Source organism: Corythoichthys intestinalis, chromosome 18, assembly GCF_030265065.1.
Source record: "Corythoichthys intestinalis isolate RoL2023-P3 chromosome 18, ASM3026506v1, whole genome shotgun sequence".
Lineage (NCBI taxonomy): Eukaryota > Metazoa > Chordata > Actinopteri > Syngnathiformes > Syngnathidae > Corythoichthys > Corythoichthys intestinalis.
Genome location: NC_080412.1, coordinates 35,171,006 through 35,198,285, shown reverse-complemented (window position 1 = coordinate 35,198,285; position 27,280 = coordinate 35,171,006). Strand labels below are relative to the sequence as shown.

General features: G+C 38.4%; 1 protein-coding gene across 3 annotated transcripts; it reads right to left on the bottom strand.

Moving 5' to 3' along the window:
• Window positions 1-268: 268 nt before the first annotated feature.
• Window positions 269-26,896, bottom strand: LOC130906322 (calpain-5-like). Of its 3 annotated transcripts, none has more exons than XM_057820518.1 (13): window positions 26,764-26,896; window positions 17,129-17,317; window positions 16,610-16,741; window positions 16,172-16,380; window positions 12,801-12,993; window positions 12,537-12,727; window positions 12,374-12,451; window positions 12,113-12,308; window positions 11,919-12,041; window positions 8,247-8,449; window positions 8,052-8,173; window positions 5,734-5,870; window positions 269-3,166 (listed from the first exon to the last, which is right to left on the bottom strand). In XM_057820518.1, exons 2-13 carry the CDS (start codon window positions 17,291-17,293, stop codon window positions 2,984-2,986), a joined length of 1,932 nt encoding a protein of 643 aa, XP_057676501.1. In that variant the 5' UTR covers window positions 17,294-17,317; window positions 26,764-26,896; the 3' UTR covers window positions 269-2,983. The 3 variants fall into 3 exon arrangements, with proteins under 3 accessions (XP_057676501.1, XP_057676502.1, XP_057676503.1); XM_057820519.1 differs by lacking the exon at window positions 26,764-26,896 and adding an exon at window positions 22,389-22,504; XM_057820520.1 differs by lacking the exon at window positions 26,764-26,896 and adding an exon at window positions 22,242-22,260.
• Window positions 26,897-27,280: the final 384 nt, after the last annotated feature.

The window sequence follows — 27,280 nt, the reverse complement described above, 5'->3', positions numbered from 1 at the left end:
TGCCCATCTTTGTGGTTGCCCCTGTTCATTCCTATCTTCTGAATGTGTCAAATCTGTACACGTGGTGTGAAAATTCCTCTATTAATGTGTATCAAGAGAATGGAACAAAGACAAAAAATGTTACTTTTTAAATTATTATCATTATTACTACTCTTATTATTATTGTCGAGCTTTGTAAAACTGCTGATTCATCTGGCGTACCTCAGCAGGCCGCTCCCCGCCTTTGAGAAAGGGCAAAAAGCGAGACGGGGAAACAAGGTTTTGGATAAACTATTTTTAATTGTGGTTGAAGCAATAGACTTTTTGAACTTGGAATTGTGCATGGCTGTGTCTTGAGTGTAAAAAAAAAAAAATATTGCAGTTTGGGAACTGGACTGAAATAAAATGAAACCGAGATGGTGATTGCTTTGCTATGGTGAGTTGCGTTCAAGGCGCGTGCTAATGGTGGAAAATATATAATTCTGCTTGTAGGATATTGTAGTACAGTCAATGGACATTTCATTAGGAATGCAAGAGTTGTATAAACAAAGATAATACTCAGTTGTGATTGACATATTCACATATTAATCAGGTGTCATTGCGTCATATTTGTAACTTTTTCTAACATTTTATCCCTTAGTAGGCAACCAAAATATTAGAAACAACCAGAGGTGGGTAGAGAAACCAACATTTTTATTGAAGTAAGAGTAGCGTTGACTTTTAAATCATAGACTTCACCATCAGTTGACAAGGCAGCTCCCACAAACATTGCGCCACACCTTCCCGTTGGAGGCCAACCCATGCAGAGTGTTTGGCTTTCACTGTGATAAACTTAAAACACACGCTGCGTTCAAACACTGGATTTAGGTGGAAAAAGGATTAATGTTTTACTGCATAAAAGCAGGCAAGAGTGTCCCAGGAGGGATTTGGTTGAGGATTCAAGGTAATTATTATATGAAATATCCCAATGAATGCACTTGGAAACACTGAAAAATGCATGGAAAAAAATAGCTTAAGCTAACTTAAGCTTGAAATATTTACGTAAAATGAATAACAACTGCCTGTATTTTTTTTTGCTTTTAACCAAGAATCTATACTGTTCTATGGTCATATCTATAGAAATTCCGGGATGTACAAATTTATTTACAAGAACTTTCAACTTAAAAAGCTCTTAGTTTTGTGATGGCCGCCACGTTGGCTTACACAATAGCGTAAATTTAGCTTGAAATATTTACGTAAAATGAATGATAACTGCCCATTTTGTTTTTTGTTTGGGTTTTTTTTTCTTTTAACCAAGAATCTAGACTGTTCTATGTTCATATTTATAGAAATTCCGGGATTTACGCATTTATATATAAAAAATTTTCAACTTAAAAAGCTCTTTGTTTTGTGATGGCCGCTGTGTTGTATCCATACACAGTAGTGTAACTTTACAGTCAAATGATCAGGTAATTTTTGGCAAACTGCCCGTTTTTTGGGCATAAAAGTAGTAATTTAGACGTTTCTGTGTCCATACAAAAAAAAATTAGCCTTTTACGTGTTTTATGTAACATTTCAATCTAAAAACGACGAGGGCCAGATAGCCGGCAAGACGTAAACAAGTTGTGATTCTATATAGAAAAATGCAAATTTTGCTTTTGTTGAGTAAAATTAAAATGATTCTGCATGCTTTCCTGAAGTATTAAGTTTCTGATGTGAAAAATTAGTGATTTATTGGCTGTTGAAAAAATATTGAAACTGATATTTTGGGCAAAAATGTATATGTCAAATATTGCTATTGATCCTGAAAATATAGGTAATTTTCTCTGCATTTGGTGATTTTTGTGCATCTTGCTTAGAATTTGAGAATTTTATAGCCATTTTAAGTTTTGTTATGCTTGTATTAAAAAAAAAACAATCGGGATTTTAATAGGGAACGACTGAATTTTTTAATGTCGCTGCTCATGGAGACATATATGCCTAAGGGAGGTGCCTGTTTTGGTTTTGGGTCACTAACAGCTTTGGTTTTGATATTATTTGTATTTCAAGTATTTGAAAATAGGCCCCCTACGGATCGGCCCTGAGCCCCGTCAACTGATAGTGACGTCTATGTCTAAATAATATTACTCAAGTAAAAGTATTCAACCATATAGTTACTCAAGTACAAGCAAAACAGTGTTGGTTGAAAAAATACTCAAGTAATGAGTAACATTGTGAGTAACTGCTAATAACGTCTGATTTTACAAAAAAAAAAAATTAATGGTACATATTTTTTTTCAGCACTTCATCTGCATGAACTGTTATTATATTCAGACCAGAACAACACTTGAAACAACACCCTGTCCAAAGTGCATGAGCGCCCTCTAGTGGAGTAAAAATATTGTTACCTGTGATTGGTATATTGGAGTCATGTGGTTATTGTTGCGACAGCTAATTGGTGAAACTAAGACAGCCACTGTTGGCATCTCTGGCAAAAATAGAATCAGTATGTAGAGTAAAGAGGAAAAATGCAACGGCTCTAGTTTAGCCAAAAGTAGCGGCGTGAGAGTAGTGTTTCTTCTTTACAAATCTACTCAAGTAAAAGTAAAACGTAATGCATGGTAAAACTACTCTTCAGTATATTTTTCAGAAAAATGTACTTCTTAAGTAAATGTAACGGTGTTACTGTAACGCGTTACTGCCCACCTCTGGAAACAACTTTCAGGCAGGTATAGTGCGGTAACATCTTGTAAACTTATTATAGGAGTTTAAAAAAATATATTGGAATACAAGTGTGTTTAAAAAAAAAAGTAGAATATAAGTGGAAAGGATTAATAAAATCTAGCACATTATTAGTAAGTATAAAACAATATATAAAAGTTGTACACGAGTTCATTATAAAATGTATAAATTACTCATTCAAAGATACAAAGAAGGTAAAAAATTTAACATTCTCACGGTCCGATATTGCTTTCCAAATACGCAAATCATAGAACGCAATGACCTCAACGGAGAGTCATCGGTTTCACAGTTCCGCACGCGAGTCTCAAATGGCGGTGAGCTGAGTTGAAGTGACAATTCTCAGGCTGATGCTGCCGGGCATCTCGTCGGCCATGTTGCGGCCTTGCTTTCTCAGCCGAAGCCTCTGAGGATCAGTGGTGTCCTTGGGAGAACCAGACAGCACCACTTGGCCCATAAACTGGTCCTGTACTGCATTACTGTTCCAAATCTGACGTCGAGAGACAAAAACAATGTTACTTTGAATGTACTTACAGTAACTCATTCAGTGCCAGCCAAGGTACATGTTGTTATAGTCAACAATGACTATAATCATTAGTCGATAAACAATTTTTTCATGACGACGTGACGATGACAAGCTAAAAATGTGGCTTGGGAGACCAGAAGATAACGAGACAAATGGTAGTCTTTGTCTGATGAGACAAAAACGTAACATTGTCACTGTCATGAGTTCACGATGCGTGACATTTCTATATTGTACAATGGAGTACGTTAGCTTGCATCGTGGCAGTGTTTGGGTCGTGTCAGATGTGAGATTTACTGTGCCTCTCCGTCACTCCCCTCTCTGGAGTTAAGATGTGTCTCGATTTTGCTTCTTTGGAAACACGGTAAGATTTGTTTTCTTATCTTGGCAAGATATTATGCAATGTTTCTTTAGCTTTTAAAGGTCTGTGCTAATTGATTATCAGAAGCTAAATGTAATCCTAGCATTAGCGTAGCATTCGTTTTCAAGTTAGCATTAGCTTCAGAATGGCAGGCGTCCTCTTAAAACACTGGCCAGTCTAAAGCAGAGCCACTTGGCTTTTCTAGTCACTTTTCCACATACAGTTCATGGCTTCTAGGTAAGTTTAATTGAAAATAATGTTCTGTTTTTCCTGCTGAGTGTGTATTATCATTACAAAGTTAGCATTGTCCTTGGACGCTACAGCATTCGAAATTGTTGGGAATCTATTTATGTACTAAAACTTCAAATTAAATTTGAACTTAAAACTGAATTTTACAGACGAAAATAGTTTGTGTGACTGCCGACTAAAACTAGGTGAAATTTGCACGAGATTTCATCGAATGAAACTAGACAGATGAAGACAAAACCATTTTGGAATTACTAAAATTTGACTAAGACTAAAAAGTATTTTCGTCCAAAAGACTAGACAAAAAATTAAAAGGGCTGCCAAAAACAACACCAGTGTATAGAATTCACATACTATGTGTCGTGGTAGTAAATTAGCAACATTTATATTATAAACAGACTTTAATGCTTTCGGGGACAGCTATTCAAAACTTGGTACTTAAAACCTTTAACTTTATACAAAAAGTGACTTTTTGGTAATTTGTTGATTTTATCAATATTGTTTTGTGGGTTTTTGTTACACTTAAGACTATGAAATCAACTTTTCAGTTTTGGTCGATTTTAGCAACGCCGGTGGACAAAAGCGGTAGTGTTTTGCCTTAAGGAAGACTGCGTTTCCCATGAGGACCAGTGCACACCCGCACAGTGTCGTAAAATCATCAATCAAAAATCGACCTCCCTCTTGCCTGCAGATAGATTGAACATTTCTGTTTCGGCGGCTGTGTGAAGGATGAATAGTAATAAGGTAATGAATCCAGTTGAGGCTAAACAATAGCATATGACAGTTAGCAACCATGTGGCTAATCCCCCCACCCTACCCGAACTCGATGGTGGGGGGCGCCAGGCCAGCGAGTGATAGCCAGGCCAAAGTTTATTCTGTATATCCTAGTAGCTTCACATTTTTTCCTCCCCAGCCAAAACATTTTTCCCTTTTGTTGCTCTGCCATCCTTACAGAATTCGCGCGAAAGCGTTCGCGTAGTCTTCCGACTTAATAATGAATGGGGGAAGGGAGAAGTGAAGTATTCCCTAAAGCAGTCAGCACATTTGTAGTTTTTTGTGTGTGTGGCAGACACTGTTTTTACATCTGTGAGATTTTGACAAAGATCAGATCACATTTGATGGTGATTTTATGCAGAAATGTGAGGAATTCCAAAAGGTTCAGATACTTTTTCATACCACTGTATAATAACAAATGTTATGAAAATATTTTATAAAGGCTGAAAAGTTACCTAGTGTTGCTTTAAGACCTTTAAACCTTTCGAAAGCAAGTGAGTGGTTTTGGTAATTAAAGTAACTTAGATTAGCAGTTATTATTATATATTCTTATATATACTACCATCACTATTTTTTTTTTAATAAATAAATTAAAAAAAAAATAGAAATACACACTGTTTACAGCCCCAAGATACACTTAAAGATAGTCTCCCTCCCACATAGAATTCAATTTATTTAAAATGGGAGGACTATGTTCATAGGTGTTAAATAATGTATTTGTTGTTGTTTGTTATTCTCCTCTTCAGTCTGCTTCCTTCTTTTCTGCCCCCCCCCCCTTAACCCTTTCTTGTTTGCTGATTTCTCCTAATAAATAAAACATGATGAACAACCAAAATGGGAGCATATAAAACTCCCATGTGATACATTAAAACTTTTTGGACCATAAGGACACTCACATAAAAATAAATAAATATCAACCGGGAGTTCTAGCTGCGAATGCTCATGTTTCAGTGCCATTGATGGTGCCAGACGTCCAATCATTTTGACTGCTCATTCCCAGTCAAAATGGATTGGACGTCTAGCACCGTTAATAGCAGACAGTTAGTTAAATGAGTGCCCTGTAAGTTTTTGTTGTTGTTGTTTTTGATTGACAGCTATAGCCGTCCAATTCATTTGGATTGAGACCCAAAGAGTTCAAGAGCAAACCTCTTACCTGCACCGTTAGCGGTTTTCTTGGCTTCTTCCTGTAGAAAACACCGCTTGTTTCAAACTCTGGTGTTAAAGTGTCCTTCTGGATTGGAGATTTGACCGAGTGGCCCTCACTGCTTATGATCACATAAGGGTCCGCACCTGAATAGAAACAAATGAAGATGCAAACACAGTGAGATGCAGTTTTCAGTAGGGTTGTTCCGATCATGTTTTTTTGCTCCCGATCCGATCGTTTTAGTTTGATTATCTGCCGATCCCGATATTTCCCGATCCGATTGCTTTTTTTTTGCTCCCGATTCAATTCCAATCATTCCCGATAATTTTTCCCCATCATATACATTTTGGCAATGCATTAAGAAAAAAATGAATAAAACTCAGACGAATATATACATTCAACATACAGTACATAAGTACTGTATTTGTTTATTATGACAATAAATCCTCAAGATGGCATTTACATTATTAACATTCTTTCTGTGAGAGGGATCCACGGATAGAAAGACTTGTGACTTTGTATATTGTTACTAAATATTGCCATCTAGTGTATTTGTTGAGTTTTCAGTAAATGATACTGCAGCCATTTAACTTCTGCCCAAATGCATGATAGGAAGTGCAACCATGACTGTGCGTAGGGGCACCAATTGATATATCTTCTCTGCGTTGGGAAAGAATATAGGGTTTTAAGAAAATGATCAACTACTATCTTTCTTCCCCACATTGCCTCCCACGTTATTTTTAATTGGTGTCAGAGGTATTGTAAGGTTTTAGCCACATATAAATGGCTCCAAAGGCTGTCAAAATTCCCTCCACTCAGTATACGCTGCCTTTTAGCGCTATCTATAAGTAAAACGGCGTCTTTATAGATTGAACGTGACAATGCGTGAGTGGGTCGTGCAGCGCATGCGTTAATTACTTAACGTGATTAATTTAAAAAAATTAATTACCGCCGTTAACGCAATAAATTTGATAGCCCTACTTTAAGCCAAAACTACTCTGGATGAGTGTAAGACATTTTGTCTGTAACGTTCAATACAATTAGAAAACGATTTAAATAAAAAATATATATATAAAAAAGGAATGTCCGATATTTTTTTGCCGATTCCGATACTTTGAAAATGATCGGCATCCCGATCGATCGGGACATCTTTAGTTTTCAGCATATGTGGTTTCCAGTGTTGTAATCTGATTACTTTTTTCAGTAACGAGTAATCTAATGCGTTCATTTTTCTACACCGGTAATCCGATTAAAGTTAGTTTCCTTAGTGTCTCTGCGTTACTATTTTTTCATTGCCTCATAACGTATGTAGAATGAAGAATATTGTAGTCATGTACGAAGAGCATTTTGAATAGAAAATGCTAAAATAAAAGGTTCCCGGTACGTGTTTCCATGACAACCTCTTAGCTATTTCTTGTTTTGGTCCCGCGTCACATGTGTTGTGGGACTGAAGGCGTGGGCCAGGCGGGTGGACATTCGAGCCGAGTGTTGAGACGTCGCAAGGGAATGTTGATCTGTGGATATCCATGAATGAAGGTATTTTTCCTTCATTCTGGAGGGTATCAGCAAAAGGTTGGACCCCCTACATGCGCGGCCGTTTCATAGCTTTGCCGTAGCAACGAGATGGGCAGTCATCGCTCCAAGTTGGCAAGCTTTGTTTACATCATATGCGTGTCGCACATTTATGCCGTGAGGTGATGTGTTCGTTTAGCATCTGTGGGATGTGTTGTAAGTCCGATTGAGTGTAAAGTGCTTAGTTGCCGCCACGTTTTGTGGCCATATTGACCGTGCGTGCGTTGAGAGGAGTACTTCCGGGTTGTGCACGCGCATCCGCCCCCCGCCACCACCTTTGTAATTTTGTGCAGTCAGTTTGCATTGTTTTACATTGGCACTGATATGCTGTTAACCATAATCCAAAATTCAGAAGTTTAGGCTTAATCTTAGAGTTAGCGGGGCTTAATTGGTCGGTGGAGTTGATTTCAACGAATTCCAAGCAGTTTGTCAGATATTTGTTAGTTTCAGGGCTCTGGAGTGGCTAAGCTAGCGCGAAATTCTGATATTCCCCTTTAAATTCAATCATCGGAAAGTCAATTACATGTGATGACATTTTTCTGTTGTCATACTTATGTTGAAGCGGCAAAGGGAGAAAAATGGGTAAAAAGTAACTGATAGATTACTTTTAGAGTAACTTAGTTACTTTGATAATAAAGTAATCAATAAAGTAACTAGATTTCTTTTTTGAGGCGTAATCAGTAAACAGTAATTAAACTACTTTTTCAAGTAATCTGTGACAACACTGGTGGTTTCAAACCAAGCAACTGACCGACCTCCTGTACTATCCTGATTCTGTAGCCCCTCAGCAGCATGGATGTAAATATGGGTCACGACCTGCGGGTACCCCAGGAAGGAACTCCAGCACCTCACTTTAGGCTTATCCTCGCTCAGCTCCCTGAATCCACAGGAAAGTGGTACATGAGTTTCTAGATCACAAATCAGCAGATGTGAGGTGATGATAACAGTACCTGCAGTTTGAGTCCAAGTCAGTGAAGAGTCGGACCATGTAGTCGCCCAGAATGAGGGGCTTGAAGGTGGTGGGGAGAAGAATGTAGCGGCCTTGCTGCAGCGTGCACCTCATGAAAACAGTGCGGGCGTTGATGTAGGTCGACGTTGCCACGCACTTCTGGGTCAGGATGTCGTGCAGCCTGTATTTTCTGTTGAGTTCTACCTGAGGTGGATGGATAGTAGAAAATGTGGCAGTTTCAGTAAGTGAAACTTGTGTTTTTCTGCCCCCTGGTGTGAGAGGACTATACTGTATTTCAACCTGTTTAAAGGGTAAATACAGTACAGCTCTATCGTACAGTGATGCCTCATTTTTCGTAGATAATCATGGGGACCAGAACCCGCCGCCATAAGTGAAAAACCACGAAGGACCAAAAAAAAAAATATATATATATTTTGTTTTTATATTCAATATAAATGCATGTTCAATGTATTTATTCAGATTTAGCATTTGAAAGAGATACATATAAGACATGTTTTTTCACTTTTTTCCCCTCAAAGTATAATAATAATAATAATAAAATAAAAGTACACTACTGATTAAAAGTTTGGGGTCTGAGCGACCCCGGTGCAAAAGTTTTGGGACGATTAGACCTCAAACTCTTGATCGGTAGTGTATATGTATACTTTAATAAATGGGTTTTAAGCACTTCAAATGTAATAATCATACGTTTTGAACATGTTACTGTCCCACCGAATTATTTTTAGACTAGAATAAAGTATAAAAATGCTTGTCTTTATCAAAATCTTCATTGAGTTCACTCAACACCGCTTGATCTCCTCACTTACACACAATGAGTTTTGTTCTGACACCTGTCAGAATAAGTTTGTTTAACAAGTTAAACGATGATTGACACATGTGTCGCCAAACATTACACACAAAAACTTGAAACGATTCTATACAAGCTGTGAAAATTTGAGGTAATTCCAACGAAAATTGTCAAAATTATTGGCCTGCGAAATTGGGTCAAACATTTTGGAACACTCTGTATTTTGTATAAATGTTGTACAAATTGAACACTTTTTGAGCTAATGTTATAATAAATTATCACATTTATCTTTTTGATCTAACTAGAAAAAATTCTCCCCAAAAAATAATTTTTCCCACGTATTCTGTTTGTCACGATGGAGAAGAAGGATATGAACAAGATGAAGTAAGAAGGGTTAACTAGATGTTTCCAGTTGGTCAATGTGCAGACAGCTGCTACTTAAAATGACATGTTGATTGTGGTACTGACCTCAAATGCTGTCCAGAACCTTCACGAGTGTCAGCAATCAGCATGATAAGAGTGTCTGATGTGTGTGTGACCAGAGCCAGATGTCAAGCCAATTGCATTAGAGGAATTTTTTTGGCCCAAAATGCATGTGCGGAAAGCTTAATCTGAGAAAACGTCATTTGAGCCAGTACATCAACCTTTTGTGAGAATGCACTTGTTTTGACGAGCGCAAAATGAAATTGCGTCTCGTTTGGTTTCTTCAGCTTGAAACCATCAACAAATGATTGCAGTCTTTAGAGGGACTTGTTGAAAAGGCCCAGATATGATGTGATAAAGTTAATAGTTGTCATTAAAACCACGTGTTTAGTCTTTGGCGAAAGCTAAGATGTGAACGAGTAAGCTTTCTTTCCTCCCAAAATAAATTCTTATTTAATGTATTTTGGTCTGTTTCCACTCATCCCAGACTGTGTACACAAGAGGCATTGTAATAAGGCATGCCAGGAAAACAATCGGTTCCTTCACTTGACTTCATTTATTTCTTCTTAACCTTATTATGGCACACTACTGAATCCTAATATATATATATATATTAGGGCTGTCAAAATTATCACATTAACGGGTGGTAATTAATTTTTTTTAATTAATCACGTTAAAATATTTGACGCATTTAACGCACATGCCCCGCTCAAACAGATTAAAATGACAACACAGTGTCATGTCCATTTGTTACATGTGTTTTTTGGTGTTTTGCCGCCCTCTGCTGGCGTTTGGGTGCGACTGATTTTATGGGTTTCAGCAACATGAGCATTGTGTAATTATTGACATCAACAATGGCGAGCTACTAGTTTATTTTTCTGATTGAAAATTTTACAAACTTTATTTAAACGAAAACATTAAGAGGGGTTTAATATAAAATTTCTATAACTTGTACTAACATTTATCTTTTAAGAACTACTAGTCTTTCTATCCATGGATCGCTTTAACAGAATGTTAATGTTAATGCCATCTTGTTGATTTATTGTTATAATAAATAAATACAGTACTTATGTACAGTATGTTGAATGTATATATCCGTCTTGTGTCTTATCTTTCCATTCCAACAATAATTTACAGCAAAATATGGCATATTTTATAAATGGTTTGAATTGCAATTAATTACGATTAATTAATTTTTAAGCTGTGATTAATTCATATATATATATATATATATATATATATATATATATATATAAAAAAGGGCAGTCAAACGATTAAAATCTTTAATCGAGTTGATTGCAGCTTAAAAATTTGTCGTAATTAATCACAATTCAAACCATCGATCAACCTGATCGATCGGGTCCGATCACGTCATTTTCAAAGTATCGGAATCGGCAAAAAAATATCGGACATGCCTATTTTAAATATATATTTATATATATTTTTTTTAATTAAATCGTTTTCTAATTGTATTTAACGTTACAGACATAATATGTTACACTCATCCATAGTCTTTAGTTTAGGCTTAAGGTAGGGTTATCAAATTTATCCCGTTAACGGTGGTAATTAATTTTTTTTTTAATTTATCACGTTAAAATATTTAACGCAATTAACTCATGCTCTGCACGACCCACTCACACGTTGTCGCGTTCAATCTGTAATGGCGCCGTTTTACCTATATATAGAGCTAAAAGGCAGCGTCAAATGAGTAGAGTGAATTTTGGCAGCCTTTGGAGCTTTTTTTTTTTTTAATTGACTACAGCCTTACAATCCCTCTCCCTACGATTAGAAATATCGTTGGAAGCAATGTGGTGAAGAAAGGTAGTAATTGATCTTTGTCTTAACACTCTATATTATTTCCCAACGCAGAGAAGATATATCAATTGGTACCACTGCGCACAGTCATGGTTGCACTTCCCATCATGCATTTGGGCAGAAGTTAAATGGCTACAGTATCATTTACTGAAAGCTCAACAAATACACTAGATGGCCATATTTAGTCACAATATACAAAGTCACATTTATCCTTTAAGAATTACAAGTCTTTCTAACAGTGGATCCCTCTCACAGAAAGAATGTTAATAATGTAAATGCCATCTTGAGGATTTATTGTCATAATAAACAAATACACTATTTTTTAATCGAATTGAATCGGGAGCAAAAAAAAAAGCAATCGGATCGGGAAATATCGGGATCGGCAGATACTCAAACTAAAACGATCGGGATCAGATCGGGAGCAAAAAAAACATGATCGGAACAATCCTAATTACAACACCACTTTAATTAAACGAATACTCGAAGCAACAAAATTTAATCCCAATCTTTTTTCTAACCGAATTACTTGAGTTAATCGATTAATCGTTGCAGCACTACATTATATATGAGTAGTTCTATTTTGTTTGGCTGTTTTAGTTACTTGAGACAATTTTAAACTTATTTTACCTTGAAGACACTGAAGCCGATTGTTAGATTTTCCCCTTGACCAAATTTCCTGTGGATCTTCATATCTCTTTGCTGCAAGGAGATGAGAACCTCATCGGACTCCTTTGTGACATCAAATATGTACTGAAAAAAAAAAGATGAAAAAAAAGATGTCAAACTGCACAAAAATGTTGCATATTGTCACACTGTGATACCTGCGGGTTCTGCAGGAAGGTGGATTTATGGTTAGCACAGCCGCCGCAGCGATTTAAGAGAGGCTCGGCTTGCTTGGTCCAGCTCCCGAAGTGAACCACTTCATGCCAGGTCTTATGGATGCTGATCACGGACGTATTGATTAAACGACACACGTCGGCATCTGTAAAGTGCTTGCACCAGTCGGTGAATGACATCCTGTGGAAGGTCAAGAACAAATGATTACAGGAGGTTATTGTCATTAATCTCATCGACTTTCATACCAGAATTCTCCATCGTCCTCCACCGTGATGCCAAGGTTGCCCCTCTCAGTGTCACCAACCTTTGACCATTCTTCAGAGCTGACAGAATAAGGATGATAGGTCACGATAGAATCAATGTTTTTTCAGCATTCCCATGCATGCTTAAATTCATCCTCAAATCTACCTGTCGCTCCAAGGTCCGTTCCACTCAGTTTTGCCCCAAGGATTCCTCATGCGGATCATCGGAATGGTTTCATTTTTGAAGTAGGCTATCAGACCGTGACCAAGACGCACCCTGTTCACCGCCGTCACCGAGTAAGCGTGTCCTTTCACCAACCCATTGCCCATTTTCAGCTCGATTTCGTGTGGTTGTGCCTGACGGGAAAAAAATGGCTTGCTTTTATGGAATTTCTTTCAAAAAAGTTGAACAGGAAGAGACGAGACACACCTTAATGGAGCAACTTATGATCCCACCACGGTCGTACACCTTGAGTAGATCCGCAAACAGATGGTCGAGCTTCTCCTGGTCCTTATAGTAAGCCTCCGCTTCAAGGTTAATGGCCTCTGCCACAGCTCCACTGAAATCCACCACAGCGTCTCCAGTGTTGCCCCCTTCCAATGACTCGTAGCAGCCAGAGAGCCTGGACACATCGCATTTAGGTCCTCATGTTGTAATTTAACTATCAGTGGCATTTTTAATTACCGAAACAACTGCTACAGATGTCAGAAAAGAATGAAACCACAGTTGTCCGATAATGAGTTTTTAACTGAATTCCCGATATTGTCCAACTCCAAAAATCCAATACCAATATCTAACCGACAACAATATACAGTCATGGACGAAATTATTGGCAACCCTGGAATTTTTCCAGAAAATACAGGATTTCTCACAGAAATGAATGCAATTACAAATCTTTTCGGTATGAATGTGTTTATTTCTTGGATGTGAATTGGAAAAACACAAAAAAAGCTGAGGAAAAAAGTCAAAATTGATACAATTTTAGACTAATCTAAAAAATAGACTGGACAAAATTGCACCTCTCAGATGGAACTCTTCTTTTGCGAACTGTTCTAGCTCTCTCAGATATGAAGGATGCCTTCTTGCAACACCCTTAGTGTTCAATGGGATTTAGATCCAGATTCATCGATAGCCACCTCAGAATTCTCCAGTGCTTTGTCACCAACCATTTTGTTTATATTATTTTAGGAATATTTTGGGTCATTGTCCTGTTGGAACACCCATGACCTCTGACGCAGACCCAGTTTTCTGACACTACACCCTACATTGCTGCCCAGAACATTTTTATAGTCTCCAGATTTCATGACTCCTTGGACATTGTCAAGGCACCCAATGCCAGAAAAAAATAATGAGGCATACAAAGAAAAAAAACACAGTGCCTTTAACTCATTTGCTCCCGAAAACATATAAATACGTTCTATTTTTAATTGTTTCAGTGCCCCAAAGACATATTTATACATCTTTTACGTTTTTTTTTTAACAAGAGACATTTCTAGGTTCTGATTCAACTTAGCTCCAAAACACAATGCTGAAAATCCATTTTACAGCAATAAAACTGCCACTGGAGGGCAGTAGCGCATTTGGTAAGACCCCAAACCTGATTCAACGGAATAAACGGCCGGCCGCACGGCTGAGGCGCCGGCGGAAGACCACCGAATGGACGTCTAGGATGCCAGGCGGCGGACGACCGAGCAGAACAACCGGGAGGATGCCCGGGATGCCAGGCGCTGGACGACTGAGCAGAACGACCGGGACCACCAGTGCAGCGGGCAAAACAACCCCAAAACATCATTCAACATCCACCATGTTTGCATATCTCATTTACTCCCAGCCATTTTCACCGGTGCAACCCCCTTCGCTCCCGGCCGTTTTACTGGATTTTGACTGATTTAGCAAGGCCCACAGAAAATTCTGTTCTATTGTTATATAAACATGGAACCCACCAAAAGAAAGATTAGACTCTCTTCTTTCAGCAGGAAAAAAAACGTTAGTTCATATCTTTTTCCATTCTTTAGCATTAGAAAATAGCTTAGTTTGAGCAATTTTCCAATTTCTGATGAAAAAACTGAGAAATTGAGCTTTTTGTAAACGCATACATTTCAAACATAACTTTGACTTTACCTCTGGGCCGCAATGTAGTATGTAGTGTCAGATAAATGGATGTGCGTCAGAGGTCATGGGTGTTCCAACAGGACAATGACCTAAAACATACCTCAAATAGCACCAAGAAACTGTTAAAGACAAAGCGCTGGAGAATTCTGAGGTGGCCATCGATGAGTCTATGGAGAGAGCTCAGAATTGCTGTTGCAAGAAGCAACCCTTTAAATCTGAGAGACCTGGAACAGTTCGCAAAAGAAGATTGGTCCAAAATTCCATCTGACAGGTGCACGAAACTTGTTGATGGTTATAGGAAGTGATTGCTTTCTGTTATTTCTTCAAAAGGATGTGCAACCAAATATTGAGCTGAGGGTGCTAACAATTTTGTCCAGCCAATTTTTGCCATTCTGTGTAAAATTGTGTACATTTTGGCTTTTCTCTTAAGCTTTTTTGTGTTTTTCCCAATGCAAATCCAAAAAATAAACACAATAATATTGAAAACATTTGTAATTGCAGTAATGTCGGAGAAATTGTGTATTTTCTGGAAAAATTCCAGGAGTGGCAATAATTTCATCCAAATGCGGTCATGGACTTAACATATTATGGCTAATTGCATTGTGATGCCCTACTGGATGCTTTAATAATGATAAACGTAACAATTTCTTATTGACTATTTCTTTCTGGTAACCCAGAGCACGTGGTCCCCGACATACCCGACCTTTGTGATTTCCACTTTACGATATTGTAATTTCTCCACCATTTTTCTCCAGTCATTTTTTTTTTTTGTCGCGTCAACAGTACCTTATTGTACCTCACAGTATCTTATGTTTTTTACCTGACTGTTTTGCCCTTTGACGAAATGTGTATTTGGTTATAATGTTGGCTTTTGCTTTGTGATGCATGCTTTTATTTTGGCGCAGGAAGCGTAGAGCAGGTAGGACTTCCGCACGCGAGCAAGAGCACATGTACAGACTAAGAACATATTTGCACACACAAAGAAGAGCACACATGCACACACGAGGGAGAGCACATTTGCTCCCGCGAAGCAGTCGCGCAGCCAAGTGAGAGAGAGAGGGGAAAGATTACAGCATAGCTCGCTGTCTAGCTAGGATATTGCTCCAATATCTTGGCAAGGACAGTACAATGATGTAAAATGCATGTTTTTGGATTGTTATTTTGGCATTTAGTGGATATGTAGGGGTACTTAAACGGCTTTTTCCGACTTTTACGTTGCCAGCATAGAAACGGAACGGAATCGTTCGTAACCCGGGACTAGCTGTAGTTATTTGTATTGGAGTTTAGAATTCATTTTTCAATCATTTATTGCTCATTTAATTTTTGCACCATGAATGCAAATAGTCTGCTCACATAACAAATTCCGAACATCTTAATTTGGAGACATCTAACAGTCAATAGCCATTACTGCTGTGCTAAGCTGTGACCAGCCCTTGTACAAAGTAGAAGGTGTCTACATTCACTTTGAAGGCAACATACACATTGGCCCAAAACCGATAATGAAAAATTGATGTCGAGATTATCTGATGTCATTTAAAAAATGTTTTTATCGGATAATATTATCAGCTTCCCGATAATATCAGACAACTCTAAATGAAACACTACACTGCCCAAACTGATTATTTTACTATTACTATTTTACTACTGTCGATATAAAATTAATGTATGATTATCAGTGATGAACTCACTTTGCATAAGCTTTCTCTAGCAGAGCGCTCCAATATTCATTGTTGTCTTTGGAGTGACAGTAAATGAGCTCTCCATTGATGGTAGGAAGTCGGTCATCCACAACCACATCTACCCATTCTCCAAATATCCAAAACTGGAAGTGGAAGATTCCGGCGTAGTCCTCTGGATGTTTAGAGTTCCACTCCTGCTCCTTCCAGTCCGGAATTACCTGGATGCACAAGAACTTAGTGGCTACCGTTGACTGTAATAGACGTCCGATCTATTTGGATGGGGAAGAACTGAACTTCCCAGTTCAAATACAGTAGATTAGATGTCTGCTAGTACCAAATCAATTTGAAGAAAGAGCCAAACTTTTTTTTTTTAAAGGCCCCAGGTGGATTGTTTCTGTCAGTTTCTCACATTCTTTGCATGCCAACTCACTCAAGCCAGAAGCTCACCTTCTTCCAGAGGTTTGGCTTCAGCGCCAGACATGAGCAGGCAGCTACAAACCAGCAGTTCCCCACAGATCCCTGGTTTAAATCATGGGAACTGACACCTTCCACAAACAGGTGAGGGTCATTGCTGATCTCCTGCAAGACAACAGTGAGGCGTATAAATGTATAACACAAGGATGTTTGACAATAAGGAGGAGCTCAAATTTTGCAAGAAAGCACAATGGCACCTAGTATGCTTTTTCAGTAAGAGCTTATCTTTCGTTTCTCTGGCTGCCTTCCATATATTCTTCCCCCAACAGCCAAAAATGATATTTCTTGCTATTTTGTGTGAGGCACATTCCACCTGTGAGTCAGTACTGATAAGGCATAAACAGCAGGTCCAAAACCGTACCTTACAGGCTCGATATATTTCACAAGGCATGTTCTATAATCCCGAAACAAACTGTGAAATCTTATTAGGTAGGTCTAGATTGCTCCTTCTGGACTTCCCGAAATTTCCCAATCGCAAACTGTGCCACTCACCCCTGGACGTTTCCATTGCACCCGACCAGGTGGCGGTCTCCGAAAATAAAGCGACGCATCTGTGCAAGGGAACTCGGGATCCTCAAACAGTTTCTTACTCCTGAGACAATCCTTCTTCAGATCAGAGTAGTGCTGGTTCTTGTAAGGGGTTGCAGAGGAAAACATGGTCCACTAGTGGAAGAGTCACAGCTGTGCAAAGAAATGAAACACTCTTTAAATTGGACATATATCACGTTTCTCAATTTCTCAGGAGAGTCTAGCTTTGGAAGTATTGTATAATTTTTGTGTTTTATTTACAAACTGAAACTAGAGTTGTCCGATAATTACTTTTTAATCAATAACCGATGTTCTGATATTGTCCAACTCCAAAAATCTTGAAACCATTATCAAACCGATACATGCAGTTGTGGACTTAACATATTATGGCTAATTGTATTGTAATACTCCACTGGAGTGTTGTTTTTGTCAACGATGACTATAACTAGGGTTGTTCCGATCATGTTTTTTTGCTCCCGATCCGATCCCGATCATTTTAGTTTGAGTATCTGCCGATCCCGATATTTCCCGATCCGATTGCTTTTTCTTGCTCCCGATTCAATTCCAATCATTCCCGATAATTTTTCCCGATCATATACATTTTGGCAATGCATTAAGAAAAAAATGAATAAAACTCGGACGAATATATACATTCAACATACAGTACGTAAGTACTGTATTTGTTTATTATGACAATAAATCCTCAAGATGGCATTTACATTATTAACATTCTTTCTGTGAGAGGGATCCACGGATAGAAAAACTTGTGACTTTGTATATTGTGACTAAATATTGCCATCTTGTGTATTTGTTAAGCTTTCAGTATATGATACTGTGGCCATGCCAAATGCATGATGGGAAGTGCACCCATGACTGTGCGTCGTGCTACCAATTGATATATCTTCTCTGCGTTGGGAAATGACTAAAGGTATTAAGACAAAGATCAATTGCCACCTTGCTTACCCACATTGCTTCCCGTGATATTTCTAATCATAGGGAGAGGAATTGCCAGGCTTTAGCCAATTAAAATATGGTTCCAAAAGCTGCCAAAATTCACTCTACTCATAATGCGCTGCCTTTTATCTCTCTAAATAGGTAAAGCGGCGTCATTACAGATTGAGCGCGACAATGAGTGAGAGGGTCGTCCAGCGCATACATTAAAATATAACGTGACACATTTTTAAAAAATTAATTGCCGCCATTATTGGGATAAAATTCATAACCCTACTTTATACCTAAACTAAAGACTCTGGTTGAGTTTAACATATTATGTCTGTAATGTTAAATACAGGCGGCACGGTGGCTTAGTGGTTAGCACATCTGCCTCACAGTTCTGAGATCAAGGGTTCAATCCCGGGCTTCGGCCTTCCTGTGTGGAGTTTGCATGTTCTCCCCGTGCCTGCGTGGGTTTCCTCCGGGAACTCCGGTTTCATCCCAAAAACATGCATGGTAGGCTGATTGAACACTCTAAATTGTCCGTAGGTATGAGTGTGTGCATGAATGGTTGTATGACTCCTTGTGCCCTGCGATTGGCTGGCAACCAGTTCAGGGTGTCCCCTGCCTACTGCCCGTAGTTGGCTGGGATAGGCTCCAGCACTTCCGCGACCCTCGTGAGGAAAAGCGGCATGGAAAATGAATGAATGTTAAATACAATTAGAAAACTATTTAATTAAAAAAAATATATATATATATCAAAAAAAGGCATGGCCGATATTTTTTTGCCGATTCCGATACTTTGAAAATGACGTGATCGGACCCGATCGATCGGGACATCTCTAACTATAACGCTAATATTTCGTCGACTAACAATACTTTCATGAAGGTGACGAGACGATAACGAGCTAAAAACGTGTCTTGAGACTAAAACATAATGACAAAAATGCCAGTTTGCGTTTGAAGAGACGAGACGAAAAGCGCCACAGTTTCGGTCACATGTGCGACATTTATCTGTAGTTAGCCTGCAACGTAGCACTGTCTGGTTGTGTCACTCATGTGACGTGCTGCGCCCCCCTCCCCAACTCACCCACTAGCGTCCTCTACAGTCTGCCTATTGCTTGTTTTAAGACACACACAGTATTTATCTTCTTATCTTGGCAAGAGAGACGATGCAATGTTGCTTTAGTCTTTGAAAGTCCGTGCTGAGTAATCATCACACACTCAATGTAACTCGTAGCGTTAGCATAGCATTAACATTCACGTTAGAATTAGGCTATTACTAAAGGCCAGAGTCCTCTTAAACCCTCAGACAACTTTTTTTTCTTTACATACAGTTCGTGGCGTAGGTGGCGTAGGTGAGTACAATTAATTGAATATAATGTACTGTTTTCCTGCTGAGTGTGTATCATCACGTGATAGATTTGTAGATGCTTGTACATGCTAAACGATGTGCTTGTCTGTCAATGTTCATTCAAAATAGTTGGAAAACCTTTTTAATTTTGGAGTGAAACAGACGAAAATATTGAGTAAACGTGGACTGAAACTAGACTAAATTATCGTATTTTTCGGACTATAAGCCACTATTTTTTTCCTTCAGTTTGAATCCTGCGGCTTATAGTCCAGTGCGGCTTATTTGTTGATTTATTTGGGTTAATAGGCAACACATGCCTCCTAGCATGCATTGCAGCGATACAGATGTAAATAACAATCTAAATTAATGTTCTGTGCTAATTATTTATTCAGTTACTGTTCCAGTTTTTTCATTAATTGCTTGTTATGGTATTTGCTAACACTTTATTTGAAGGTTGCGTCATACGACTGTCACAAGACCGTCGTAATTATGACATGACACCATCATGGGCATTACTGAATGCTTATGACAGATGTCGTTAGGTGTCAACCAAATTATGTTACTAACTCCATTTATATCCAGTTTTGATCTTTTACATCCATTCAAAAGTGAGATAATTTGCCGGATAACACTACATGACATCTGTTATAAGCATTCGTTAATGCTCATGACAGCGTCATGTCATAATTATGATTGTCTAATGACAGTCTTATGGTGCCACTGTCAAAAAAAGTGTTAAATAAATACCATAACTAGCAATTAATGAAACAACTGGAACAGTAACTGAAAAAGAAATAGCAGAGAACATGAATTTTGATTGTTATTTACATCGGTAGGACTGCAATGCATGCTGGGAGGCATGTTGGACAACAACAGTGTTGACAGCAGGTGGCTGAAAAGGTTGACTGTGTCCCCCAAGGGAGCAGTGATGTCCAAATGTAGCTTCTTGAAGCAATGAAGCTTTTCAGCCAATTGGTTCAAAGCTTCATGGTGTTTCATTTGGTCTTAAAGTGTTACCGGTTGATATCTTTTGGTGTAAATATCCCATAATACAGTGAGGACAGCTGCGGCTTATAGTGCGAAAATTACACTACTGTTTTGTTGATAGATTTGTAGATGCTGATAGATTCTACAACATGTGCTTGTCTGCCAATGTTCATTCGAAATAGTTGGAAACCTTCTTTTTTGTTTTTGGAGTTGAACTTTTACAGACAAAAATATTGAACAAACGTGCACTTAAACTAGACGAAATCAGTCTCGAGTTTTTGTTGACAAAAACTCGAGACTGTTATAGTTTTTGTCAACAAAAACTATACAAAGAAAAACACATTTTGAAATGACTTAAATATGACTAAGACTAATAAGTATTATCGTCCAAAAGACTAAGACGAAAATTAAAGGGCTGCCAAAAACAACACTTCCCTACCGGATGCTTTAATGATGATAATGCTCATATGACAAATCCCAAGTACCGTAATTTTTTGACTATAAGGCGCACCAGACTATAAGCCGCCACCCACCTAATTTGACACAAAAATGGCATTTGTTCATAGATAAGCCGCACTGGACTGTAAGCCGCAGCTGTCCTCACTGTATGGTGGTATATTTACACCGGCATCATAAGACTGTCATAAGACCAAATGAACAGCCATGAAGCTTTGAACCAATTGGTTGCGAAGCTTCATTGCTTCAGGAAGCTTCAATTCGCCAACATTGCTCCCTTGGGGGAGAAAGTCAACCTCTGCTGCCACCTACTGTCAACACTGTTGTCGTCCAACATGCTTCCTAGCATGCATTGCAGCACTACAGATGTAACTAACAATTAAAATTCATGTTCTGTGCTCATTATGTCTTCAGTTACTGTTCTAGTTGTTTCATTAATTGCTAGTTATGGTTTTTGGTAACACTTTATTTGACAGTGGCGCCATAAGACTGTCATTAGACAATCATAATTATGACATGACACTGTCATAAGCATTAAGGAATGCATATGTAAATAACAATCAAAATTCATGTTCCGTGCTAATTATTTCTTCAGTTACTGTTCCAGTTATTTCATTAATAGCTAGTCTTTATGTGTTATCCGGCAAATAATCCCACTTTTGAATGGATGTAAAAGATCTGAGCTGGACGTAAATGGGAGTTAGTGACATGATTTGCCAGATGACACTAAATGACATTTGTCATATGCATTAATTAATGCCCATGATAGTGTCATTTCATAATTATGACCGTCTTATGACACGGCTGTCAAATGAAGTGTTACCTATTAACCCAATAAATCAACAAATAGGCCGTACTGGACTTTAAGCTGCAGGTTTTAAAATGAGGGGCAAAAGTAGCGGCTTATAGTCCGAAAATTATGGTATCTTAGTTTGGAGACATCTAAAGGTCAATAAGCATAACTGCTGTGCTAAGCTGTGACCAACTCTTGTACAAAGGCAGGTCTAAGGCAGAAGACTTCTACATTCACATTGACAGCAACATTCATATTGGCCCATAACCGATAATGAAACATGTCGATGATATCCGATATAATTTTAAAATGCTTTTAACAATCGATATTATCAGGTAGCCGATAATATCGGACAACTGAGAACTGAAACCATACCTAAAATGAATGCATAGCACCATTCACAGCCAAATTTTACCTTTTAAATATGAAGGTAAGTACCAATGAAGAAACATATACTGAATTAACATGTCTTTTAAGCCAATCAATGCTGTTTTCAAGGTATTCATTTGATGTTTGTTGAATAAATGACATTCCAACACACACGGCTGTCTTACCTTTTTCTAGATAGTCACTATACTTGGAAAAATTGTACATAAATACATAAAATCCAACAACCTAATGTTCATACTTGATCATGATGAATAGTTTAGCAGCTTTATATAAACAATTGCAAAGAGCAGACGCGAATAGATTCAACATACCTCTCAAAAAGTGACGAAGAACCTTCCTGCTCTACAATGAGGAAGCTCCTGAGTGTTTTTACCTGCCTGCCTTTTCCCTCCCACACGCCATCGGTGCATTGTTGGAGCCACGCCCTGCCTGCTTTCTACCGCTCTCCTTTTATAAGTAAATGTCCCCTGATATTATATTCTCTATTCAATATGCGGGAAATGAGAAATTAAGGTTGTTTGAGGAGACGTTCAGGGGAACAAACAACTGTATGCAGTGAGTGCGTGTGTGTTATCTACTTTAGAGTTCCAGGCTAATGTGATCATGCAGTGTATTTTTGTCAGGTGTTTATAGAGGACAATTTTTATGATAGTTTGTGTATGTTGTAAAATTGCGTTTCAGTTCTCAATGTTTCATATATAAAGGTTAAACACATTCCTTTCAGTAGGTTTGAGCAAACCAGGCCAATACAAGAGCTGTATTTTCAAAAAATACACAATTTGTCCACTTCTGTCAGTCACATAAATGCATTCATATACTGTAACAATTTATTATCAGTTTGTAGAGCTGTATTCCATCATACTGAAAGCTGTTTATACTTGGGCGGCTTAACCCTTAATGGCATTTAACATGAAGCAATTGTCAGAAAATCCCAAAATTTGAAAAATAAAGTGTTAAAGCAACACTTGGTAACTGTTCAGTTTGGTCGATTTTAGCGACGCCGGTGGACAAAAGCGGTAGTGATTTGCCTTAAGGAAGACTGCGTTCCCCATGAAGACCAGCACACACCCACATAGTAGGGATGCCGATCGATCGGGTCCGATCACATCATTTTCAAAGTATCGGAATTGGCAAAAAAATATCGGCCATGCCTTTTTTTAATATATATATATTTTTTTTAATTAAATCGTTTTCTAATTGTATTTAACCTTACAGACATAATATGTTACACTCATCCAGAGTCTTTAGTTTAGGCTTAAGGTAGGGTTATCAAATTTATCCCGACAACGGTGGTAATTAATTTTTAAAAAAATGTATCACATTACAATATTTAACGCAATTAATGCATGCGCTGCACGACCCACTCACGCATTGTCGCGCTCTATCCGTAATGGCGCCCTTTTGCCAATATAGACAGCTTTAAGGCAGCGTAAAATGAGTAGAGTGAACTTTGGCAGCCTTTGGAGCCTTTTTTTAATTGGCTCAAGCCTTACAATCCCTCTCCCTACGATTAGAAATATCATGGGAAGTAATGTGGGGAAGCAAGGTAGCAATTGATCTTTTTCTTAACACCTTATGTTATTTCCCAATGCAGAGAAGATATATCAATTGGTAGCACTACGCACAGTCATGGTTCCACTTCCCATCATGCCTTTGGGCATGGCTACAGTATCATTTACTCAAAGCTCAACAAATACACTAGATGGCAATATTTAGTCACAATATACAAAGTCACAAGTCTTTCTATCCATGGATCCCTCTCGCAGAAAGAATGTTGATAATGTAAATGCCATCTTGAGGATTTATTGTCATAATAAACAAATACAGTACTTATGTACTGTATGTTGAATGTATATATTCGTCCGAGTTGTATTCATTTTTTTCTTAATGGCTTGCCAAAATGTATATGATCGGGAAAAATTATCGGGAACGATTGGAATTGAATCGGGAGCAGAAAAGAGCAATCGGATCGAGAAATATCGGGATCGGCAGATACTCAAACTAAAACGATCGGGATCGGATCGGGAGCAAAAAAACATGATCGGAACAACTCTACCACATAGTGTCGTAAAATCATTATGGTCGCCTACAGATGGATTAAACAACATTTCTGTTTCCGGCGGCTGTGTGAAGGATGAAAAGTAACAAGGTAATGAATCCAGTTTTGGCTAAACAATAAAATAGGGATGGTTAGCAATCATGTGACTTGTGTGACTAAAAACTTGTCAGCGCTGAAGAGTACAGTTGGTGAAGGTGCAGGGGGGGCATCACGCCAGCGAGTGAAACCCGGGTATTCTGTATATCCTGGTAGACTCCCTTTCTTTTTCCTCCTCAGACAAAACGTTTTGTCTCTGTTACTCTGCCATTTTTGCAGAATTTGCACGAAGCGTTAGCATCGACTTCCGTCTTTACTAGTATACTGAATGGAGGAAAGGGGAAGTGACCAGGGGTTAATTTGTGCCGGATCCTGCCGGAACAAGATCCGGCACTTCTTTATTTTGGCCTCCCTGTGTTCCGGGACTTATTTGGGCAGATCCGGCACCTCTCGTGTATAGAAAATAATAGTAATATAGAAACGTTTTTTAAAAATGTATCAAATCAAATAATAATTATGCATAAATTCATTTACAGAACAAATCCCACGAATTGCATGTTATTTATAAAAAAAAAAAAAGTCATTTAAAAGAATCGCAGATTTGTTGATGCGCTGAAAAGCTGTACCAACAAATCACGCCCCTCAAATTAAAAAAAATAAATGCGGAATCAAGGGAGCAATAAGCCAGGATCAAACGATATTTCAGCATGCCAAAAATACAGTTGCATTTACTGTCTTTTTTCAAAAACAAGGAAGATGGTTCAAAACGAGTCTTAAAAGCAACAACCGGCGATGAGGGCAGCTGCAGTGATCATGCTAACGGGAGAGGTGCAGCTGGAGGCTAGCACTGTCAGCAGCTAGCCAGATTCACGGACAGCCAGCCAAGCCGGGGCAGCAGGCTGCTACTATGGTAGCAGTTGGTCAGGTTCAGTTTTTTTTTTTTTTAATTCACATACGCCTTGCTTTCTGCTCTGCGCACGGCCTCACACCTTCCCTCTCCCAGCCCTTTCATCCTCACAGTCACTGCAGCACTTGCTTATTAAAGTTAACGATGCTCGTTGTCTTTGATCTTGCCAAGAAGCGGACTTCAAAGCGTAGTAATGTGTCAATCATCGTTTAACTTGTTAAACAGTTTCTGCAAGGAAGCCGCGCTGGAATGAATGTGCGTGTGTGTGGAGACGTCGGAGACATAAAATAAATGCCAGAAGTGATCATGAGGAGTTTGAAATTTCTACATGTCACTCCAAGAGTCACAGCTAAGGTAGATAAACAGAAGCATTTAATAAAGCCAAGCATTTTTCTACTACAGTACTTTATTCTTGCTCAAAAATGATTTGGTTGGACAGTTATGTTTAAAACTGATCATAATTATGATATTTGAAGTGCTTAAAAACCATTTATTTATATTCATTTCGAAAATCACTTTGGGGGAAAAAGTGAGAAAAAACATGTCTTATATGTATCTCTTTCCTATGCTAAATCTGAATAAATACATTGAGCACAAAAAACACACACACACACAAAAAAAAAAAAAAAAATGGGGGAGGGGGCGCGCTACTTCGCGGTTTTTCACTTATCGCGGCGGGTTCTGGTCCCCATTAACCACGAAAAACGAGGGATCACTGTACACTGTGGTGATGGTGAGTCATCCAAAGTATTTCCAAACAGCTATTCAAGTCATCTAGTGAAAATTTCTTTAAAAAAAAAAAAAAAAAATCTATATTTTTTTTTAATATCGCAATATGATATCACAATATATCGCAAACCCCCCAAAAATCGCCACAATAGTTTTTTCCAACATCGTTCAGGCCTAGTATATACCATGGCTATTATCTGAAATTGAAGCTTATAAGTGCCACAGCATGGCAAGTGGGCATTTGGGTGTTGTTTTCAGCACCATTTTCTGCGTATGTTCCCAGTACCTGTGCCTGTCTCATCATCCCTGCGGTGTCATATGTACTTTGCGTTCTGACACCTTATGATTTACAAATTAAGCACTGGAAGTGACGTAAGCCGTAAAGCAATCAGCACATTTGTAGTATTTTTGTGTGTGGCACGGTTCCTGCCATCCTCCTCAAAGTTAATTAGTGCCTGTGAAAGAGATCCAGACTCCCTCAAGGTGTTAAAGAGGTGTCATTCAACTAGTTTTCAGTCGACATCACAAATGCTAAGAAAATATTATATAAAGGTTGAAAAGTTACCTAGTGTTGCTTCAATTGAATCTTTTTTTTTTCCCAAATTTGTAACACTGGTTAAAATCATGAAAGTTTTACTAGTGGCCTAAGGTTTTCATGTCAACAGTACTATTAATCAACCAACATAAATGTATCAGCAGCGTTAACACAAATATTTTCCGTTTTACGTCTTAATAATAACTATATTAAACTTAAGTTTTCTCTCAAAAGGAAGCAAATCAGAGGTTGAAAACAACTATCGCACATACTATTTTTGTCCTATACAATCCTATTTTTAGATCAAACACATGCTTAGTCACAAGAGCATGCAGGTAGTCCTAATAAAGTGACCTGTTTGTGTACTTTTCCACTAGGTCATAGTATTATGGATTTCAGTTAGTCAAAGGTAACACTTACCTTGCTCAACCGAGACCAGTCAAACTCCAAATCCCCTTAAGGAGTGACAACGCATCCTACGTTTGTGTTACAAAGTCTCTTTCCATAAAACATGACAGGGGGACGGGCTGAAATACAGATTGGGAGGTTTACAAACTACTCCAAGTGACTGGCGTAATTGGGCCGCGAGTTGAAAACTGGTCTGACCAGCAGCTTCCTGAAGCAGGATCATTCATGCAAAGGCCACCAAGAAGAAAGAGGAGTAAAGAGGAGACTGAAACTGAACACGTCAGAGCTCCTCGTCAGAGAAACAAGCCAAAACCTGTTGTGTTTGATTTGTATTGCACTCGTAAACTATCGGCACTCTGTGTAGAACCGACTTTTATATAGAGACGGTTTTGTTTTGAACCACCTAGAAAGAGGTCAAAGGTTAGTCGTGTTTAAAAGTCTGACAATTACCAGGACTAACAAGCGTTCAGTGCTCACAGTAGGTGAAGTGTAGTAGAAGAGACAAACTGGCAAGCACTCTGTTGTCTGG

Bases quoted from the DNA above. Each gene is read 5' to 3' on its own strand.
- LOC130906322 (XM_057820518.1), bottom strand. From the start codon at position 17,293: ATGTTTTCCTCTGCAACCCCTTACAAGAACCAGCACTACTCTGATCTG. The intron at 12,728-12,800 runs GTGTGTCTCGTC...TTTTCCCGTCAG, and splicing joins TCATAAGTTGCTCCATTAAG to GCACAACCACACGAAATCGA. The intron at 12,042-12,112 runs GTATCACAGTGT...TTTTTTTTTCAG, and splicing joins CCTTCCTGCAGAACCCGCAG to TACATATTTGATGTCACAAA.